This window comes from Festucalex cinctus, chromosome 5, assembly GCF_051991245.1.
Source record: "Festucalex cinctus isolate MCC-2025b chromosome 5, RoL_Fcin_1.0, whole genome shotgun sequence".
NCBI classification, from domain to species: domain Eukaryota; kingdom Metazoa; phylum Chordata; class Actinopteri; order Syngnathiformes; family Syngnathidae; genus Festucalex; species Festucalex cinctus.
In genome coordinates this window covers 4,906,091-4,929,470 of record NC_135415.1, presented here as the reverse complement: position 1 = coordinate 4,929,470, position 23,380 = coordinate 4,906,091, and the positions used below count along the sequence as shown (strand labels likewise).

The 23,380-nt window shown below is 39.3% G+C and overlaps 2 protein-coding genes and 2 long non-coding RNA genes across 4 annotated transcripts; 1 reads left to right on the top strand and 3 right to left on the bottom strand.

Annotated features, from left to right (window-relative positions):
• Positions 1-1,934: 1,934 nt before the first annotated feature.
• LOC144018507 (activated RNA polymerase II transcriptional coactivator p15-like) lies at positions 1,935-9,201 on the bottom strand. The gene is made up of 5 exons (XM_077520712.1): positions 9,114-9,201; positions 7,336-7,405; positions 7,035-7,154; positions 4,802-4,910; positions 1,935-2,440 (listed from the first exon to the last, which is right to left on the bottom strand). The coding sequence occupies exons 2-5, from the start codon at positions 7,402-7,404 to the stop codon at positions 2,361-2,363; spliced, it is 378 nt and encodes a 125-aa protein (XP_077376838.1). The 5' UTR covers position 7,405; positions 9,114-9,201; the 3' UTR covers positions 1,935-2,360.
• uqcc3 (ubiquinol-cytochrome c reductase complex assembly factor 3) lies at positions 7,335-15,733 on the bottom strand. The gene is made up of 3 exons (XM_077520710.1): positions 15,384-15,733; positions 9,114-11,242; positions 7,335-7,405 (listed from the first exon to the last, which is right to left on the bottom strand). The coding sequence occupies exons 1-2, from the start codon at positions 15,489-15,491 to the stop codon at positions 11,111-11,113; spliced, it is 240 nt and encodes a 79-aa protein (XP_077376836.1). The 5' UTR covers positions 15,492-15,733; the 3' UTR covers positions 7,335-7,405; positions 9,114-11,110.
• On the bottom strand, positions 11,270-15,346 carry LOC144018508 (uncharacterized). The gene is made up of 3 exons (XR_013283447.1): positions 14,625-15,346; positions 13,953-14,183; positions 11,270-13,681 (listed from the first exon to the last, which is right to left on the bottom strand). It is a non-coding gene; the product is annotated as an uncharacterized LOC144018508 (long non-coding RNA).
• On the top strand, positions 11,897-14,733 carry LOC144018509 (uncharacterized). The gene is made up of 3 exons (XR_013283448.1): positions 11,897-12,306; positions 12,676-12,762; positions 12,844-14,733. It is a non-coding gene; the product is annotated as an uncharacterized LOC144018509 (long non-coding RNA).
• Positions 15,734-23,380: the final 7,647 nt, after the last annotated feature.

Below are 23,380 nucleotides of genomic sequence, written 5' to 3'. Positions count from 1 at the left end.
AAGAAAAATCCGGTTTTGATTATATCACGTATAATTACGCGAGAGGTCTTGAATCTTGTCCAGTGAGATGATAATCTTTATGTTTGTGAGGGAGCTGTGATGAGATTATCTGCGCATTTTACACACAATACGACCAACGCTGTTAAATGCCCGATTTTTTTTACTTTTTTTTTAATATCTTTTATGTGTGGCATTTGACAAAGATAAAAAATCTTTTAAGATTTGAAAAATCCTTGTGCGTACCTGGCTTTAACTGTTCACAATGGGTACTTCTTCAAGCCTCTGGCCAATAGTTTCCAGACTGTATTCGGGTCTGATTTTTTTATTTCCCGCTCTCTGTCTACAGTTGTGAAGTCATTTGCGCATTTGTGTGTAAAGGGTGTGTGCAGTTTCATTTTTCATCAACAGGTGGTAGTAGTGATACACATTTTCAGCATCCAGTAGCTTTAAAATTGCATGACATTAATGGTAGTATTCTAATTTTGTAAACTTGTCATTTCTACTGGATTGGCCTGATACTGATACCTGGTATCAGTACTCACCCATCCCAACACGTATGTTAATAAATTTCAATGATTAACACAATTCTTTCAAGTTTATTACATCAAAAATGGGAGAGTTAAACTTGCAGTTACATTTGTGGGTGTTCATTTTAATTCCCATAGTGTAATTCTATTGTTTTCAGAGTTAAATGGTGTCCACTGTCCAGACTAGTTAATTTCAAAGAGCTGATCAACTAGAGTTAGATCAACTCCACAGATTGTTAGATTAATTCCGCCTTGCACCTGCACATCTACAGTTTGAGACAAGTCAGCGCCATTTTACTCATCCTCATCATTGGGAAAAACTGACAGACAAAAGGAGTTTTCATTTCACTAGAGGAGACTGTGGTCAACATTAACATGCTTCAAATGCTCTCTCTCAAAAGACGTGTTGGGTAAACATTGAAAACCGTCGTTACATGGGCCCGGCCGTCATTGAGAAGACTCTCAGTCCGTGTAGTTTTTCCAGGCTTCACATTGTAAAGCACTCGCTGAAAATGTGCCCCTCGGCGGTGACGGGCCGATGTTACATTAAACGGAGACTTGACTCAACGAGCAATTTGCAGCAGCAAAAAGTTCAGATTTTTGTCCAGAATTAAATTTTATTTGACTTCATTATTTTTCATGGACAATAAGTACCTTTAAAAACGTTTTTCCCCCTTTCACTGGCTGTCGGCATCACCTGTGCTGAGGAAACAGGTAATGGCCAATCACAGCTCACCTGTTTTCTGGGTTTGGTCAGCAAACTGAGCCACGATTGGTCATTACTTGTTTCCTCAGCACTGGTGATGTCGTCTTCCGTCGACAGTAAGTGACAAAATTAGTTTTTAAAGGTTTAATTGTTCATGAAAAATATTGAAGTTGTCACATTAATTACAAACAAAATATCTTCTGTTGAAAATGTCTCAATGAGTCAAGTATCCCTTGAAATTATAATCGTCATCATGTTATGCGGCTGGATAGCTTTGTGGTTACGGTTGCCGCCTTTGGTTACAAGATACATACGGTACACTGCATCGATTACCCGACCTCTTTTAGGAGTCAACATTTATGAGTTTCTGAGAAGAGTTGCATTACATGTCGACTCTTGCACTGTTAAGTAACTGCTGCTTAGTGAGTTAAAAATATGTGCTCTCCCTGTGTGAAATATGTTCACTAATTTAAAAGTGTGGGAAAGTCTAGAGCTATATAAACTCTGAAAAAGTGTTAAAATGAGCTCTGTGACAAAGAATTCAACAGTGGGGTTTTTGCTGTCTGCGATTGGCTGGCAACCAGTCCAGGGTCTCCCCCGCCTACTGCCCAAAGCCAGCTGAGATAGGCTCCAGCACCTCCCGTGACCCTTGTGAGGAATAAGCGGTCAAGAAAATGGATGGATGGATGGTTGTTGCTGTGTACATGTTTTCAATAATTCAATTTATTAATTGCCTTACCCAATGGGCTCAATCGTCAGACATGCACAGTATTAATATCACCACTGCTAATTAAAAGAAGTTAAAAAGTTTTGCTTAATGTGACAGTCAAATTACAAACACAAATTTACACATTTGCAAAACTTTAATGCCAATCAACTGTCTTAGTTTTACTATGAACTGTAATGCGCCACATTATGATGACCAATCACCATTTACCTCTATCAGTACTATGTAGCTCAAAAAGTACACAGGTCAATACATGGGGAAAAAAAACAAAACAAAATATGCAACAGCACTAACACTAAACCGTGACAAATGAAATATTCCATCAAAGTCAGTTACAAAAGAATACCAGGCTTTTTATAAAATTAGTTAGCCAATATTTCCAAAGGTTCCAAGGATTGCTTTATATACTTTTAATGGCGTCATCGATTTCTGAAATCTGGTCCTTCAGTTGGTTCCACTGTTCTGGATTCAAGGCGATGCCTGTAGGATTTGGAAAACAACATTAAAAGTGTCTCTCCACAATTATGTTTTCTATATTATATGTAATGTAGACAACTGCATACATTTAAAGATACATATCAGTTTAAAACAAAAAAGCTTTTAGGGGGTTACTTGGGGACAGGGTAGGTTGGAAATAGATGGAACCAAATGATGCATTTGGCCCCTAAAAACTTAGCAAAGCGCCATCTTGGCCAGTTAACCTAATCACTGTGACGCAGCGCCTGCTGGAATATGAGGCTGTTCATTTAGTCTCGATTACTGCCGGTCCAATTTTGCAACAAAAATGCCATATGGTGTTATCAAGTATTGCCAGAATTTAGATAGCAGTCCTAAAAGTCAGGTTTCATGTCCAATTTTCGGACGCATAGCTTTTCACATACCCCTTTTTCCAGGGTTGGCGCTGGGTCATGAAACTTTTTAGCCAATGGGGCTAAACAGTCTAAAAATCTCCTAGCCACATTCGAGTGTAGCTAGCCATCGGCTTCCACCACTCAGCCCTTCTTTTGGATGTCCATCCATCCATCTTCTACCGCTTATCCGAGGTCGGGTCGCGGGGGCAGCAGCTTTAGCAGGGAAGCCCAGACTTCCCTCTCCCCAGCCACTTCAACCAGCTCCTCCGACGGGATCCCAAGGCGTTCCCAGGCCAGCCGAGAGACAGTCTCTCCAGCGTGTCCTGGGTCGCCCCCGGGGCTTCCCGCCGGTGGGACATGCCCGGAACGCCTCTCCAGGGAGGCGTCCAGGAGGCATCCGAACCAGATGCCCGAGCCACCTCAGCTGGCTCCTCTCAACGCGGGGAAGCAGCAGCTCGACTCTGAGCCCCTCCCGGATGACCGAGCTTCTCACCCTATCTCTAAGGGAGAGCCCGGACACCCCGTGGAGGAAACTCATTTCTGCTGCTTGTATCCGGGATCTTGTTCTTTCAGGTCACGACCCACAGCTCGTGACCATAGGTGAGGGTAGGAACATAGATCGACCGGTAAATTGAGAGCTTCGCCTTTCGACTCAGCTCCTTCTTCACCACGACGGACCGATACAAAGTCCGCATCACTGCAGACGCTGCACCGATCCGCCTGTCGATCTCTCGCTCCATCCTGCCCTCGCTCGTGAACAAGACACCAAGATACTTGAACTCCTCCACTTGGGGCAGGATCTCATCCCCGACCCGGAGAGGACACGCCACCCTTTTCCGACTGAGCACCATGGTCTCGGATTTGTTATGAAATTACTGTATCAATTGCTAAAAAATAAACCATATTTAAATTAGGAGAAAAAAAAATTACATTTTATTGAAAATTTAGATAAATTAAAGTATAAAACATGCGATTAATCGTCAGTTAATTATTGAAGTCATGCGATTAATTACGATTAAAAATTTTAATCGACTGACACCTTTAGAAAAGATACATGTTCTGTACAACAGTGACTTTGACACGAATATTTTTGGTTTAGTGACGCGCTGTGAATTAGATTTAATGTGACAAAGGCTTCGATCATTCACGTCATCCTTGAAAACTTTCTATTTCATCAGATTTGTCATGTTTCATTGGAATTTCATACACTTGAGCCCATTGAAAAGAGAGACAATGCTGCCATCTGCAGGCCATTGTTAGTGGGTATTTTTTATTTCACAACTCCATTGACCAGGCAGCGCTGCACAAGACGTTGCACTTCCCATTGATTTAAAAAAAACAAAACAGATGACGTCAACGTTTATGGCGGCATTCATTAGGATTTTAGCATACGTCATTAAACGTTTTTGGCAGTCAAACAATTAAAAACTAGATCAGATGTTTTATTCATTAAAGAACCTGAAAAAGTCATGTATGTGATTTTTATAAATACAATACATATTTTGGAAAGAAAAAAACATGTGCAAATACTGAGATCAATATAGTACTGAATTGCTCAGATATAGCATGAAACTTTTTCACCCTCTCAGTTGTCCTGTTTTTTGGATGGGCTACAAAGGTGATGAGCTGGTGCAAACAAGGAACAGTATCCAAGTGCCCTCATTTCATCTACAGCAATTCAGCGCGATTGCCACTTTTTACCGATTAAGAACCCATTTCTACCACTACAATGTGCAGTTAGCAATCAAGCAATGCCTAGAATCTGAAAGCATACATCTTTCCCAGAAGCGCGATGTGTTTGTTATTTGGGCTACAATGTGTGCATGCATGAGTGGCGCACGTAACGACACAGCAAAAAAAAGTGTGACATCGTGGCTGCACTCAAATGTGTCTAGGAGATTTTTTTTATACTGTTTAGCCACATTGTCAAAGGGTTTCATGACCTAGTGCCAATCCTCTGTTAATACCATGTATACTTTCATGGGTTTACCTTTCTTCCCAGGCTTCATATCACCATCTGGATTCGTCCAGTACTCTCTGATGTCGATCAGAACTTTACCCTTGAAGTCCCGGACGGAGACATATCTCATCCTTCCAATCTGTAAGAAAAAATAAATAAAAAATAGAGATAGGCAACATCGAATGATTTTGTTGAACTACGTAGTTTGAGCAGTGGCGCTTCTTGATGTGGGCGACATGGGCAGCTGCCCAGGGCGGCAGTCTCTGCGGGGCGGCACGCCATTAGGCTGAGCGCCCATCCTCATTTGAAGGTATCAAGTTAAATGATGACAAATACATTGCGCCCTCTGCTGGACAAGAGTCCCATCACTGCTGCAGAGTGGAATAAAACAAGTGAACAAAGGCGGGGGTTGCTCACCATGCCATTGGGAATAAAAGTCCACCAAGTCAGTTTGGCCGACCAGAAAAAAAAAAAGGGGTCAATGCAAAAATACACGTGTCGAAACTATTTTAATTTTAAAAAACATATTTGCGGCTCCTGGACGTTGCCGGGACGCCGCCCGGAACTATGGCTGAACGAATATGGAAAATAATCCAATTGCAATTTTTTTCCCCAAAAAATGGCGATTCCGATATCATGTGCGATTATTATTATTTTTTTCCCAAGGTCCTTTTCAATGATTATTTTCAGTTTTGATTTTGACTTTTAAAAATCTGCACAAGAAATGTTTTCAAAATGACATTACAGTAGAGCTCCACAGGTTTGCTTTTTAATTATTCTGTCTGAAACATTTTTTATCCCACTTATTTAGACTCATAAATACAGTACATTTGTGAAAAATATGTCAGTTAACTGTGCCTCTTCTTAACCTCGCTCTCGCAAGATGAATTCTCGCGGTATTTGTGAGTTCACAAACCTTGGAGAATACATCTTGTACCGCTCCCGCTGATAACCGCCGTGGTTCGGACCAATCACAGAGTGACATTGTGTTTGGGGGCGGGATATGCAACTGTGACGAAACCAGGAAGCCAGCGCCGACGCCGGAGCTAACAAACAAACCTAACATGATGAATGGACGCTGTGATGAATTCTGTTCTCGCAGAATTACTCACCGTTTCTTTGTTGAATGTTGAACAGCGAGAGGCGCTTCGTACATTTCTAGCTGGTAAGATGTTCGTGCTTTTCTCCCATGGCCGTGATTGGTTAAAACAAACGTGTAGAATGCCACAACGTCCAATCAGCTCGAATTATTGTCCAAAATGTCCCACCTTTTCCAGACCAAATTACCAGATGGATATTGAGTGAAGTTAGGGGTGGGCGATATAACGATATTGGATTGTTAAGAACGTTAATGCGTTGACGATCTCATAAAGCTGACAGATTGGCAAGACCGTCTGTGGCACATCCTATACCTATACAGTTCAACTTTAGGCGGGCTCAAGCTTAGTTTATGCTTGATGCATCCGTGTGGTCTTTTTTTTTTCCCCCCCTCCCTCACCTTACTCACTCACACGAACTTGTATGGTCTTGTTTTCTACTTTCCAATTCTGTTTTAAGTACTTTGCTAACTCATCCAAAACTGTTTTTTTCGACAGTTTATTGAGGAAAAAACATGTTCAACTTCTATTGTGGTGTTAACTAGCGCTGTTCATACACGGTTGGCAGTCTTTGCTGCCTTCTGTAGTCTGGGAGAATAATCGACCACAGCTGCTATAATTGCACTATTTCAATTGAAACCTGTTTAGAAAGCTTAGTTGGCTTAAGATGTCTGTTTTTTTTTCTTTTAGGGTTTTATATACATTGTAAATATGTTTCAAAATTTACAAATATGTTAAAAAAATGTGAAGATTAGTCTAAAAATATGTAAAAAAAAAAAAAAAAAAAAAGTGATAAAATCGACATCGTGAATTTATTTTTAAAGAATCGTGATATGAGATTCTTACCATATCGCCCACCCCGACATGAAGTGCATATCCATCTGGCTAATTGCCAGGTTAGCCTCTCCTGTACTGTTAACATTTGATAATTTTATATAGCAGCACTACTGGATCCATTTCTTATTTGAAACAAATCGGTTTAGTGTCACTTCAAAAGAAAATGAGAAAAGTTTAACAGTCATAGTGTGTTGTATAATTTTTTTTATCGAATAACTGAAAATATATTGTGGTATAACCTATATTGTGATAGATTTTTTCCATGTCACCGATACCGTCTCACCCGTGATACTGCCCAACCCTAGTTTGAAGCTGCTTAACGCACTCACTTGGAACATGTTGTCACCAGTGTCACTGCTGCCTTTGGAAGACCCGCCAGGTTTAACACTCTCTCCTGTCTTTGCCTTCTTTGCCGGTTTCTCTGGTGGACTTGACTTCTTTCTCTTTGCCTAAAATAAAAATATTATGTTTTCAAATGGTTATGCTTTACTGTTCCCTAATTAAGAAAAAAAAAAAAACATTGGGAAATCATCTTTACAGGAGTATACTGTACAGGGGTTAATGTTTAGAAGAGCAAGAAATGGCCACCAAAATATTCCAAATGGCAAGAGTGTCTGTAAGAAAACAAACCTTAATTTCAACCTCACTATCAGAGTCACTCCCAGATGTGGTGGAGAGCACTTCCTTTGGTTTAGGCATTCTGTAGAAAAAGGGATGAATATTCAACTTTAAGACAGATGTTTGGGCCTACAGCAAGCATCCATCTTGAGTCAAACCAATGCAATATGCATAGAAACAGGACTAAGACAGCATTTAATGTGCATTAAGTACAATCGCAACTTTAAGTAGACAAAAACAAAGCTAGTTAAAACAGATTCTATAGCACTGAAATTACCAATTTTGTCGAGAAGTCCGTTTGTTAAATTATGGCTCAGTTATAAACTTGAAGTTTCAGATAAATATATTTTCATACAAATCTTACAATGTACAAGTTTACTGGTTAGTATTTTCTAAATTTGAGTTAAAATTTTTTTCGCAATAATCAGTTTTTATATTTTTTTTTTAAAGGAATTAATTATTAGTTCATCACTAGATGGCGCTAGGGATCACTGAATGTCCCTTCCTAAGATTTATTTTCATCTCCATGAGAATATGTGGCATGCCGCCGCACGTTTTAGGAACTAAAAAATGTTTTTCACAATAACCTTTGATAGATACGAGACTCATTTTGATGACTTGAATAAATGTCAATACTAAAAAACAAAACAAAACTATAAAGTAGGGCTGGGCGATATGGCCAAAAAAGAAAATCTCGATTTTTGCAGTCATTCAGGACGATTACGATTTTAAAAGATTTTAACCTAATACATCCAACAAATGTTCATTTAAAGGTTTAATTTATTCAAAAATAATTCCTGTGCAAAATGTTCAGACACCAGTAACATATACTGATTCTAGATCAGTTTAAACATAAACTTAACATTCATAGTTTGTGCTTAAATGCCACAATTAAGTAGTTGGTAGCTATTGTAAACAAACTTGATTTCACGATTTAGCAAATTTTCAACGATTCGATTTTTTAAAATGACTATGTATAGAATTAATTCGATTTATTGCCCAGACCTACTATAAAGTAGTGCACTTGAGTACATTTCAAAGTATGTACTTTTTCCCTTTTACAGAAATTGAATCGTCCATACATTATTACAACCAGTACTCTTAAAAATATTACGAATGCACCGGTCTGTATGCTTTACATCCAAACAAAAAAAAAATGTTGCCCTTTCCTCAGTACCAAGACATAAGAGAAATTTTGAAGGCAATATTTTATGCAATTGTTCCATTTAATTTTGCCATAATCATTATAGCACATGCAGTTTTCATATTCACCCTCAAAGGTGACGGACGAAGTGGTCGTATTGTCTGAACGTGACAAGCGTTTGCTCCAGTAAGCTAATGAATTGGACCAGACTGGGTACAAGTGTTGTGGTAGTGTAGCTAGCTATTGAATGCAGTGCTACTTAATTAACATTTTTTTAATAGACACGTACAATGTATGCAAGTTTTAGTGTGTTAAAAGATAACACTTACGTTATTATTTCGTTCGAGTGTGTGCATGAATGCAGTTTTTAAATGAGTCCACTTATCTTAAAAGGAGCACAGAGGAGACTTAGAAATACTTGGTGAATAATACTTTAGCTTGCAGGTCAATAGTTCATCATATATACACCGCAATAAAGCATGTGTAGGCCTAGCCCCGATTGTTTGCATCCAACTACCTCGCATTGTTGGATAAAAAGAAGATATGAACCGTAAATCACATCTACTTTCAGACATAAAATAAACAATCTTTAAAAAAATGAAAACATAAATCACTAATTTTACGATTGCAAATAGGGAACGCTTACATGACTTTGTAGATTATTCGTTATTTACGGTTTCGTCTCCAGTGAAGTTGTTCCGCTTCAAAAATTCTTCTTCTCCTTCAAAATCTTCTTCTTCAAACGATTCTTCTTCCTCGAGTCCTTGATAAATCCGCTTATTGGTTCATTACCGCCCCTGATGGAGCTTGAGTATATTACAGGAGCTTGTCACATATGCTGCTCAATAAATGTTATCAGTTTTGTCAACTAACACACTAATGTGTCACGTCCAAATTTGTGCGAAGACGCCCGAAAGTCGCGAATGTGTGCGCAAGTTTATGAAACAGATGTTTGAATGTTTTTATCTAAATACGGCCACACAGTGTATTCATGGGTTTTTGTCTCTCAGTGACAAAAATTCATCCATACAAACACTATTAACTTGATGATTCAATTTTTTTCTTGTCCCCTGTGCATCGTATCATCTTATCTTGTCATTCTCTCCCATCAAACTCACTGGGCAGCTGGGATCTGCAGTGCTCTGTTTCGGTCACATATGACTTGAGCCGACCTGAGTTCGTTTGGGAAATACTGTAGGCCAGCATCACTTACTGGCAACCTATGCCATACATTAGTGGTTCTCATATGGGTGTACGTTAAGGTACTCCAGGGGGTACGTGAGCTTTTAAAATATGTTTAAAAAGTATAGTATATGTAAATATTTCAGAAAAAAATATAAGTTCATGAAATGAATTTTATATTGAGTAGGCTATTCTATTTCGGTGTAATAAAAAAAAGCATCTCTCCCATACGAGAATGGTCCAAACCAGCTTTTCATATGTCACCTAGAATCACCTGTCAATTATCCATCCATCCATTTTCTTGACCGCTTATTCCTCACAAGGGTCGCGGGGGGTGCTGGCGCCTATCTCAGCTGGCTCTGGGCAGTAGGCAGGGGACACCCTGGACTGGTTGCCAACCAATCGCAGGGCACACAGAGACGAACAACCATCCACACTCACACGCACACCTAGGGACAATTCGGAGCGCCCAATTAACCTGCCATGCACCAATTAACCTGCCATGCATGTCTTTGGAATGTGGGAGGAGACCGGAGTACCCGGTACCGGAGAAGACCCACGCGGGCACGGGGAGAACATGCAAACTCCACCCAGGAAGGTCCGAGCCTGGACTCGAACCGGAGACCTCAGAACTGGGAAGCGGACGTGCTAACCACTCGACTACCGTGCCGCCCACCTGTCAATTACTTGATTAAAAATAAAAAAATAAATCAGTTAATTTATTTTTAGTTATACGATGCCAAAAGAGAATGAAGCTCCAGAAGCTTTGTTAAGGATTAGTGTTGATTCTTTTACCATTTTCCTTCACAAGGTTTGTCCTTAAACTTCTTTCATATCCTAAGATGTATTGAAATACTTTTGTATTCTTTATGGATTCTGATTTTAAATAATGTAAAAGGGGGGACAGGGACGCTAACATGATAAGTTTTGCTTCTTTTCTGCCCCTTCTCAAACGTGCATCTTATCATATTGTGCTTTTTCCCCTTTGTTATGCTTTTATTGCTGTGCTTGTTTGAGATCAATCAAATCAAATGACAGAGATGTTGTTCAACAATGAGGCCCTCTACTGGACTAATAAGAAACTACATCAGCGACATATTTCACCGCGAGTGTAATTCATAGGCGGCCAGAGACGAGAAACATATCGACGAGAAACATATCGACGATAAATTGCCTCAGAAAAAAACGAAACATTCATTTAACTTAAATCATCTACACATAATTTGGAAGACGTTGTATATTAACTGATAACACACGTTTTAAATAGTTTTAATGTACTGGTCAAATACAACATAACAGTGGTTGAACAGTCACTCAATCAATCAATCAATCAATCAATCAATCAATCAATGCAATCAATCAATCAATTTTTACTTGTCATGTGGCTGGAGATTTCAGCAACATCACTGCAGGTCACACATATCGTATCATATATCACATCACATATAGTGTGGGTCGAGTCTATTTTGCAGATCCTCCCAATCCTCTTGCAATATTTTCACTGGTTTCCGCAGCCTCCTTGAGTTTCTGCATTACGAGAGCATTTCGTTTTCTTGTCTCCTCCATTCTAATCGGGTTTGACTCAGGCAGATTCTGCGATAGGCATAAAAATGAATTCAGAGATTGGGAGAAGAAGAAAAAAAAAAAAAGACGGTCATTCCAGAATAGGAGGTCACTTTACGTCCCACCTAGTGCTGTCACTATCTAATCTATCGATTAATCTGATTCATTCTAATTTTGCACTAAAAGTGTATTATAATTTTTTATTTTTTTTTACCTGATTGCCATTTATTTATTTACTAGTGATAGGTGGTTACTTTGCACTTTATGTTTGTACAGTGATTAAAATAATAATATAAATAAATAAATAATAATTAAAAAAAAAAAAGGCGGTGGCTGGGGGATTTGATATTGTACAATGGTTCGGTCATTGGTTTCCAAAGTAAAAACTGATGTTTGAAAATGTCTTATTGTGATTAAATACAGAAGATAATCAGTCTACTTTCATGAAGGACTACAGAAATTACTGTTGATATTCTGAAATCAGAGGATTATTTTGCACAATTTGTTAGCACAATTTTTAATTAAAAAAATTACTGATTATTGATTACTCAATTCTTAAAGTAGCTGTCAATTAATTTCATAATTGATTACTTGTCGATTTATTTTGACAGCTCTAGTCCCACCCACATCAAAATTTAAATAATCCACATATAAAAAAAACTGAAGACTCTAGTTTCAATAGGTCGCTTGCACATCGTAATGCATCATGGGAGTTTTTCCTTCGGGCGCCATATTGGGTGTCCGCCGGTTCACAAGGTACACTCGCGAGTTACACGGTAGAGCTTATCAACCTGATGTCATTTTCGCAGTATTTTCACGATTTACCGGAAGATCAAAAACAACGATACAGGCAGAAGGTGTCTCTGTGTGGCGGGATTGATCCTAATTACGTCCTGACCAAGGGTGATTTTTTTTTTGACGGAGAAAGCTTGCTGGCCAAATGTGACATCTCTGGACATCTTTCCCTACCTCGTGTTGACAACATGCTCCATAACACGCCAACAAATCCCTGGAGGCTTACAATTATTTTGTAAGCGGGTGGATACAGAGTGTAAACTTTAACATCGCATCAGAAGAAACGGTTGCTGTTGCACGTAAGTAAACCACATGGTGTTGGTAATTCTGCACACAAAAATGTTGATTTGTTCTCAGGCTTCCTGTTATCATTGTGTTTACATGCACAGCTAGGTTTACCTGATGTGGTTTTTCTAACAATTTTATAACAGGCAAATATGGCAGAGCGTATAAGAATAAAAAGTAACTATGCACAGCCTCCCCGTGGCTTAATTAAATTTAATGCTACCCTTTCACTAGTTACATGTTACTTAATCAACTTATTCTAAATGGTTAAGGTTAACCACTCTCAGAGGACGTATTTTTAGTTTCAGTTTCCAGTACAATAAAACGTGTTCATGGTAACTACTGAGCATACTGACAGCTTTTCTTATGATCTCACGGTTAAGGAGGCTGTCACAACACCCAATTTCTGTCTGGTGCCGGATGGCAACAATTCCCATCACTTGTCACGACAACACCAATAGTATTACCAGGTATGTATGGCTTTACTTTTTGTAGTTTCTTATTTAATTCTATGTTTCATATTTTCATTACAATGTTTGTAATATTTTCAGATTCAGGCACAGATGAGTTTAACTGGACGGGACTTCTGCGACTTTGTGGTGTGGACAAAGTGTGATTGAGCGAGTCCACCCAGATCGCTCGTTTTGGCCAGTTGGAAAAGCCAGAGTTTTTTCTCCCAAAGTCCCCTCCTTACCTGAACTGCTCGGGAGAGCATTTACTAGATCAGCAGTGGACTTCCAGTGTTCCTGCTCAGCCGCTGTCACCTACCACTTGCTCATGTACTTCAAAGATGCGGAATAAAGTAGTTTTTTGTGCTGCAGCAGATTGTAAAATCAAATGATATCACTTGAAGTGTGCCAATCTAGACTGCCAAAAGGACAGTGGTTTTGTGACAAGTGTGAAACAAGGATTATTGGGAAAACTGAAACACAGTACTGGTACTTGTCTTACATTAAACAAATTTAAAAGAGAGCAACTTTTTCCTCTGTACATAGCATAATGAAAGTCATTGCGTACCCCATCAACATTACATCATACCGTCATCTCAGGATGGTAGGCACCTGTGCTAAAATAAACTACATTAATTAACAGTTCAATTTTTAACCCTGAAATTACTACATCTAATCATTATTCACTTCATTTTTTGTGCTTTTAGAAATAATAGAGATTTATGCCATTACTTTAAGAGGGACCATATTGCACATTGAGTCAAATCCTGTCATTTCTATTATGTATAGCTTTGTAAACAAACCCAACAATAGAATTTGTATAAACGCTGCCTTTATTAGCGCCAAACAAACAGTCGCATGTTGTCCTCCTCCAATGCTTTGATGCTCGCCTTCGTTTCCATCATGTCATTGGCAATCAAGTCGGTGTGGCATGAGATCCCTAAAGAAAAAAATAAATAAAAAATCACAAAAAAATACGGTACCAGTAATAGGTTTAATATAGTAAAGTAGTATAGTTTTTTTGTCAGTGTAAAAGAAATGTACACATTTTGTTGCATTTTTTAATGTATGAACATTGCTACAGGCAAATACTTATTTCTATAAACACTTCCAAATGTCTCTAAAATATAAGGTGCATGTACACACACAAACAAACACATACATTCACTCATGCATACAATATATCATGTAATGAATTCTGAGTGGCATACCAGAGTCAATGATGTCAGCAGTACTTGAGGGTACAGGTTACTGGAGCCATCTGGCTGCATAACTGCAACAATCTCTGCCACTTCGAGTCGTCTTTTCTTTGCTTGTCTCTCCTGTGCACGTTCATATCTTGGCACCGACTGGGCTGAGACATAGATGTTGTAACTTGGGACCCAACTTTAATGTTGGAGCCCAGTCGGGATGATTGGACAGAAAAACGGGCGCAGGGCGACCTGTTAAAATAAACAAATATATAAACAAATAAAATATGGAAAGACTGGTTATTTTACCGCAGTAGGGTGGCCGTGAATAAGTTCTTTAGTATGATGTGTAGGCTACCGGGGGTCTGTTTTCTTGCATCACCCCCGGGGGTCTGTTTTCTTGCATCAGCCCCTTCTGTCTCTTTTTTTTTCCAAGTTTACATTTTGCCACCAAAAAACATGTTATCGGCATTAAAAGCCCAAGACTAATCAATCCAATTTCAGCAGTAAACACTTTGCACTGGCACTACTTGGGTGAAAATGTTCGATGTTAGCTTTCGGCTAACGTCCGCTAGCCAGCTTGTACTACCGAACTTGCTTGCTCATGAATCCAAAACATAAGCAACTTGCCCATATATGGGCGGTCGAAACGTTATTAATCCTCATGCATTAAATAAAGGTAAACAAGCTTACCGCTCACAAAGTGATCGCTGCACACACGAGCCCAAAGTAACGACTTCCCTCCGGAGTCCGCACTCCTCTGTCTCCAGGCCCTGGTTCCTAATTATTTTCGGAATTCGGAAAAAAGACCGACCATTTTCCCCCTTGGCTTTGTTCGTACAGCCAACGATACAGCAACAATGTACCATTTTAAACGCAGAAAACAAACGTGATAGATACGTGTTAGACCGAATCGCTACGTAAATGGAGGCCACCCAGCATGGCGACTACGAGAAATCCGAGGCGGAAGTGACGACATGTGCAAGCGACCTATACAAGTGAGGAGGCAGGCCAAATATATATATGTATATGAAACTATTTATTTTGTGCATTTAAAACTTTTTTTTTAATTACACTTACGGTGATAATTTCGAAGTTGCAAATAAGTGTAAAAAGAAATTCAATTCGTACATTTGTAAAAGATTTAAAAAATCACAACTACGGTATTCTAATACTGCAGTATTATTCCAAAACAGCAGGTGGCAATGCAGTTTAGAACTACGATGATACCCCATGAGTAAATGTATGCGAAAAAATAAACATGCCAACAAAAGTCACATCTACAGATGCTGACTGGATTGAAATAATTTGTAAACGTTTGCTTGACTCAAGAATACATGACAGCTAGCCGGCAACAACTTGACATGAAACATTTTAGTTCGTCGTCTACTCATCAGCAGGTTAAAGTGTAAAAGATAACCACTGACGTTTCTCGGTAGATTGTGTGGTCACCTTGATTATTTCTCTCCGTTTCTCTTCTCCGGGAGGAATGAGCGCCCACAACCCATAGCCGAGTCCCGTCAGAGCGGTCATGTTCAGGATAGTTCGTATGGCACTCATTGTAGAGCCATTTTGGGGTCCATCGAGATTGAGATCGGTGTCAAAACGACTGCAAATCGGATTTAATGTAGGACTCGTAGCTTCTTCCCGGTTGTCAGCGTCGTTAACTTGCAACCAAGTGGTTGTATTGGTTACGTGTTCGCCCTTCCTAGTACCTACCCGATTTGCACAAGATGTGGTACGGCAACTCCACTTGATCAAACATACAGTACTACGCTCCGCTGATTTGTATGTATAACTGGATAGGTCGGAGCCCATACTAGAGCTGTGCGATACTTCAGATGTTGGTATCAATCGATACCAAGTATATGCTGGTGCTGATGCCGATACCAAGTACTTTTAGATTGTGAAATATATTTGAAATAATTTGTCCTATAAATTACTTCCTTTTTTTGTGTGCAAATTAGGCTTTCTTGTTCTTAAACATGCCATAATATAATGGCAACATACCTGGGCTGTTATTTAAATTTGCAAAGTAGTAATAATCTGCATATTCTTAGTCCATGATGTCACTCTTCTGTATTCGAAGAAACATCATCCATCAAAATTCCTCGAGTCTAGTCACATTTACATAAACAATACTTACATGTTGTGCTACACGAATACTAAGTTTAACTAGAGCTGCGAGCAGCTATAAAGGGCCCTCGCAGCCCTCGCAGCTTCAGGCCTTGACGATAAACATACATGTCAAGTTTGGGATTTTTTGGAGCATGTACCGGGGAGTTATTAAGCATATCCTTTTTCAGTGCGAAACACAAATTTTGATGCCCCGCCTTCATCATATAGTATTTCGAAAAGTCAAGATTTTTCCCCCTGTCGTTGGCTCAGGTCTTGACATGGTCCAGGTCAAGTCTTAACTCAGTCAGATGAAACGTGTAGGAGAAGTGGGCAAAAGTCTGCCCCCTGTGAATGTGCAAAAATCGTCAAAAATGGGACATTCAAAAATTCGTAGCTCACTTCCTGTTCATTTTAGCATATGGGTCCAAGAGACTTTTTTGTAGGTCTTGGGCTCCCTCATACACCTAAAAATTTTCGTAGATCTTGCTTAAACGTACAACCGGGGCTGCTTCATTAAAAATTCCTAGGGGGCGCTATTGAGTCATTTTTGTAAAAATAGCACAATCAACAATAATATATTGTTCATTTTACCAGGCCAGATGTGTGTGCCAAGTTTCATGAGTTTCTGCGCATGTTTAGACCCTCAAAACTGGCGTTGTTTTCTTGGCGAACAGTGCTTAGCCACGCCCACAGCGATTCGCGAAAACTCACAAACTTCGTGTTGTGACATCATGAAGGCCGAATCCCTCATCTGAGCAAATTTGAGGTAGGTCCAGTTAACGTGTTTGGAGAAAAACGTAGAAGAAAATTCGTAAGAAAAAAAAATTGCCACTAGGTGGCGCTATCAGTAAGATGAAATATAAGTTCATAGATGTCTTTAGGGCTGGACTCTCATCAAATGTGTGAAATTTTGAGAAGATAGGATCATCTCGGTCAAGTTAATGCAGCTTTTATTGTCACAAAAAATCTTTAGACTTTGCGGCACCGTAGCGGCCACGCCCTTTGGCGAAAAGTTACAATATTCGGTGTGGGGCATGATCAACATCTTAAGGCTTTTCTGACCAATTTTCAACTGGATCCCTTCAACGAGCTCAGCGCAGTAGCTAAAAATGTAAAGTATGACATTTATTGTTACCACTAGGTGGCGCTATATGTATAACTGAATTTTATCATATAGATGTTTTCAGGCCGTGACTATTACGTTGCCTGAGAAGTTTGAGATTTTTTGGAGCTTGAACATGGGAGTTATTAAGCATTTGCTCTTTCTGGACAAATGAAATTTTAAAGGCAATATTTGATGCCCCGCCCCCATCATATAGTATTTCGAAAAGGCAAGACTTTTTGCCCAGTTGTTCTCTCACGTCTTGAGATGATAAATGCCAAGTTTGAAGTTAATTGGATGAAAAATGTTTGCAGAGGGGGAAAAAGCATGACCACAGTGAATGTGCCAAAATAGGCCAAAATTGGACATTAAAAAATTCATAGCTCATTTCCTGTACATTTTAGCTACATGGTCCCAATAGACTTTTTTGTGCATCTTGGGGTGCTACACGTGCCTGCCAATTTTCGTTGCTCTAGCTCAAACGTGCCGGGCTTGGTTTTTATTTTTCTATGCTAGGGGGCGCTATAGAGTCGCGTTGTTATGACGACTTCATAATATCAAATTTTTCGCCGGGCCTGAGGAGTGTGCAAAGTTCGGTGAGTTTTCGTGAATGTTTAGGTACCCAAAATCGGGATCGTTTAGGGAGAATAAAGAAGAAGAAGAACTAGAGCTGCGAGCAGCTATAAAGGGCCCTCGCAACCCGGGCCACGTTGGGGTATTTGCACGTCGGGGTACTGGCATGTTGGAGTACTGTCAAATAGGAAACCATCTAAATTTTAAACGTTTTTGCCATGCTTTGTGTTTGTAAAGTTTCATGGAAAGGCCAAAAATGATGCACAATTAACAAAATAAAATCAAAATGGATTGGCACATGGCTATATAGAATACTTTTTGAATATATTAGGCATGCCTGCCAATATTCACACATCTAGCTGAATCATATAATCGGAAAGACTTCATAAAAATGTCTAGAGGGTGCTATTGAAGCATTTATTGCAAATTTAATAAGAAATCTCTAAAATATTCATGCTTATGACAAGCCTGATGTGTGTGTAAAGTTTCATGAGTTTTTGCACATGTTTAGACCAAAAAAAAAAGCAGCATTTTACTTGGCAAACAATGCATCGCCATAAAACGGCGTGGGACAAAATAAATAACTTTCGATAACTTTGTATCTTAAACACCTTAAGATGAAGCACACCAAGTTTGAAGACAGTCGGATAAATTTTGTAGGAGGAGTTCGTTAAAATATGACCCCTAAAAAAGGCCACAAAAAATGGCTACAAATCCCAACGTAAATCAAAATGGCGGACTTCCTGTTTGTTTTGGAAGATGGTTCCAAGAGACTATTTTGTACATCGTGGGCTCTTATGTATGCCTCTAAATTATCATAGCGCTAGGTGAAACGTACAACCGGGAATGCTTCGTTAAAGAGGAGTTTTTTACCTCAAAATGTGATGACCGGCCCTTACGGGACTTCCTGTTGGGTTTAGCACATGGCACCAAGAGACTTTTTTGTACATTGTGGGCTGTTAAATTTGTCTCCAAATTTTCGTAGCTCTAGCTGCTTCGTACAACTGTGAATGCTTCATTAAGAGGGAATTTTTTCCTTTGCAAACTGTGCATGCCACGGCAACAGCGTGCGACGAAATAAAAAGCTTTCAATAACTTTTCATCTTCAACATTTTAAGATGAATCACACCAAGTTTGGAGATGATCGGATAAACTCTGTAGGAGGAGTTCGTTAAAATAAGACCCCTATGAAATGGCCCAAAAAATGGCAACACGTTCCAAAGTAAATCAAAATGGCGGACTTCCTGTTCGGTTTAGCATATGGTTCAAAAAGAGTTTTTTGTACCTTGAGGGCTGTTACATATGTCTTCAAATGTTGGTAACTCTAGGTGAAATGTACAGCCGGGAATGCTTCATTAAATAAGAATTTTGAAACACAAAATTTGATGCCTCGCCTCTGGCGGACTTCCTGTTAGGTTTAGCATATGGTTCAGAAAGAGTTTTTTGTAGATCATAGTCTGTTACATATGTGTACCAATTTTCGTGGCTCTCAATTAAACGTACCACGGCAATGCTTTGTTAAGTAAGAATTTTGAAACTGTAAATTTGATGCCCCGCCACCGTCATATAGTATGTCAAAAACTTTAGATTTTTTACCATGATGTTGTCCCAGGTGTTGAGATGGTACAGCCCAAGTTTGAAGTCAATCGGGTTAACCGTGTAGGAGAAGCGGGCAAAAGTATGACCCCTGTAAATGTGCAAAAATTGGCAAAAATTGGACATTTAAATACTCATACCTCACTTTCTGTCTATTTTAGGGTACACACTTCAAAGAGGTTTTTGTTCATTGGGATGTGCTACAGGTGCCACACAATTTTCATAGCCGTCGGACAATCGTAGCGGGACAGGGATCCGTTTAACCTATGTAGGGGGCGCTAAGGAGCCATTTTTCTGTTATCATGTATGGCGACTTATATATCAAATTTTTCGCCAGGCCTGATGTGCGTGTAAAGTTTGGTGAGTTTTCGGTCACGTTTAGTGTCTCAAAAATGTGATCGTTTGCGGAGAATAATAATAATAAGAATAATAATAATAATAATAATAAGAATAAGAATTCCTACAAAAACAATAGGGCCTCGCAGCGGCACCGCCGCCGCCGCTGCTCGGGCCCTAATAATAATAAGAATTCCTTCAGGAACAATAGGGACCTCGCAGCGGTCGCTGCTCGGGCCCTAATAACTAGAGCTGCGAGCAGCTATAAAGGGCCCTCGCAGCCCGGGCCACGTTGGGGTCCTTGCACGTTGGGGTACTTGCACATTAGGGTACTGGCACATTAGGGTACTGGCACGTTGGTGTACTGGCATATTGGAAGCAAGATTTCTTTGAAAATGGCATAATAAACGTTTACATGTAGAATATTTTATTTGCCAGTGTGTGTCAAACTCAATGGGTTTTGGTGATTGTTAAGACCTGCAAAAATCTGCGTCCTTATTTATTTTTAGGCAATGAGTTGCCCTGATTGGTATTTTTTGTAAAAGTGTATATATACATCATCGCTCGTTGTACTCATTGCACAATGTTACTTTTATTGTCCAAAGGGGCAATCAAAAATGAATAAAACAAAATGGAAACGTACATACGTTTGGATCGGTGTGAAGCCAGTGAACAATTTGAGTGGTGGAAACTAAAAGAATATTCATAAATGACTTAGTTATCACACTTAGAATGAGTTTACATTTTTTGTACAAAATACCGAATGTGTTTCTTTTTTTTTTATATATATTATGCCTCAAGGGCTAGGTGGCGCTGTATTTATAACTGAATGTTGTCATAGAGATACCTTCAGGCCTTGATTATAAGCATACATGTCAAGTGTGGGATTTTTTTTGGAGCATGTACCGTGGAGTTATTATGCATATCCTTCATTCACGATATTGCTTTTAATGTCCACAGAGGCTATCAAAAATAAATAAAAATATATATATGTTTGGATAAGTTTGATGCCAGTGAACATTTTGAGTGGTGGAAACTAAAAGAATATTCATAAATGACTTAGTTATCACACTTAGAATGAGTTTACATTTTTTGTACAAAATACCGTATGTGGGGTATTTTTTTTTTATGCCTCAAGGGCGAGGTGACGCTGCATATATAACTGAATGTTGTCATAGAGATAGCTTCAGGCCTTGACGATAAACATACATGTCAAGTTTGGGATTTTTTTGAGCATGTACCGGGGAGTTATTAAGCATATCCTTTTTCAGTGCGAAACACAAATTTTGATGCCCCGCCTTCATCATATAGTATTTCGAAAGGTCAAGATTTTTCCCCCTGTCGTTGGCTCAGGTCTTGACATGGTCCAGGTCAAGTCTTAACTCAGTCAGATGAAACGTGTAGGAGAAGTGGGCAAAAGTCTGCCCCCTGTGAATGTGCAAAAATCGTAAAAAATGGGACATTCAAAAATTCGTAGCTCACTTCCTGTTCATTTTAGCATATGGGTCCAAGAGACTTTTTTGTAGGTCTTGGGCTCCCTCATACACCTAAAAATATTCGTAGATCTTGCTTGAACGTACAACCGGGGCTGCTTCATTAAAAATTCCTAGGGGGCGCTATTGAGTCATTTTTGTAAAAATAGCACAATCAACAATAAAATATTGTTCATTTCACCAGGCCAGATGTGTGTGCCAAGTTTCATGAGTTTCTGCGCATGTTTAGACCCTCAAAACTGGCGTTGTTTTCTTGGCGAACAGTGCTTAGCCACGCCCACAGCGATTCGCGAAAACTCACAAACTTCGTGTTGTGACATCATGAAGGCCGAATCCCTCATCTGAGCAAATATGAGGTAGGTCCAGTTAACGTGTTTGGAGAAAAACGTAGAAGAAAATTCGTAAGAAAAAAAATTGCCACTAGGTGGCGCTATCAGTAGGATGAAATATAACTTCATAGATGTCTTTAGGGCTGGACTCTCATCAAATGTGTGAAATTTTGAGAAGATAGGATCATCTCGGTCAAGTTAATGCAGCTTTTATTGTCACGAAAAATCCTTAGACTTTGCGGCACCGTAGCGGCCACGCCCTTTGGCGAAAAGTTACAATATTCGGTGTGGGGCATGATCAACATCTTAAGGCTTTTCTGACCAATTTTCAACTGGATCCCTTCAACGAGCTCAGCGCAGTAGCTAAAAACGTAAAGTATGACATTTATTGTTACCACTAGGTGGCGCTATATGCAGCATTTATTGCAAATTTAATAAGAAATCTCTAAAATATTCATGCTGATGACAAGCCTGATGTGTGTGTAAAGTTTCATGAGTTTTTGCACATGTTTAGACCAAAAAAAAAAGCAGCATTTTACTTGGCAAACAATGCATCGCCATGACAACGGCGTGCGACAAAATAAATAACTTTCGATAACTTTGCATCTTAAACATCTTAAGATGAAGCACACCAAGTTTAAAGACAGTCGGATAAATTTTGTAGGAGGAGTTCGTTAAAATATGACCCCTAAAAAAGGCCACAAAAAATGGCTACAAATCCCAACGTAAATCAAAATGGTGGACTTCCTGATTGGTTTAGCATATGGCTCCAAGAGACTTTTTTGTACATCCTGAGCTCTTATGTTTGCCTGCAAATTATCATAGCTTTAGGTGAAACGTACAACCGGGAATGCTTTGTCTGTTTAATCAAAACGCAAAATATGGTGTGCAATTCCAATGCATTGCTATGGCAACAGCGTGTGACAAAATAAAAAACTTTCGATTTCTTTGCATCTTAAACATCTTAAGATGAAACATACCAAGTTTGAAGACAGTCGGATAAATTTTGTAGGAGGGGTTCGTTAAAATATGACCCCTGAAAAAGGCCACAAAAAATGGCAACAAATCTCATCATAAATCAAAATGGCGGACTTCCTGTTTGGTTTAGCACATGGTTCCAAGAGACTTTTTTGTACATTGTGGGCTCTTATGTATGCCTGCAAATTATCATAGCGCTAGGTGAAACGTACAACCGGGAATGCTTCGTTAAAGAGGAGTTTTTTAGCTCAAAATGTGATGCCCGGCCCCTGGGGGACTTCCTGTTGCGTTTAGCACATGGCACCAAGAGACATTTTTGTAAATCCTGGGCTATTACATATGTCTACAATTTTTCGTCGCTCTAGCTGCTTCGTACAACTGGGAATGCTTCATTAAGAAGGATTTTTTTTCCTTTGCAAAAAGTGCATGCCACGACAACAGCGTGTGATGAAATAAAAAACTTTCAATAACTTTTCATTTTCAACATCTTAAGATGAATCACACCAAGTTTGAAGATGATCGGATAAACTCTGTAGGAGGAGTTTGTTAAAATATGACCCCTATGAAATGGCCAAAAAAAATGGCAACACATTCCAAAGTAAATCAAAATGACGGACGTCCTGTTAGGTTTAGCATATGGTTCAAAAAGAGTTTTTTGTACCTCGAAGGCTGTTATATACCTCTACAAATTTTGGTAACTCTATGTGAAACGTACAGCCGGGTATGCTTTGTTAAAGAGGAGTTTTTTAGCTCAAAATGTGATGCCCGGCCCCTGGGGGACTTCCTGTTGGGTTTAGCACAGGGCACCAAGAGACTTTTTTGTACATCTTGGGCTGTTACATATGTCTACAAATTTTCGTAGCTCTAGCTGCTTCGTACAAATGGGAATGCTTCTTTAAGGATATTTTTTTTTCCTTTAAAAAC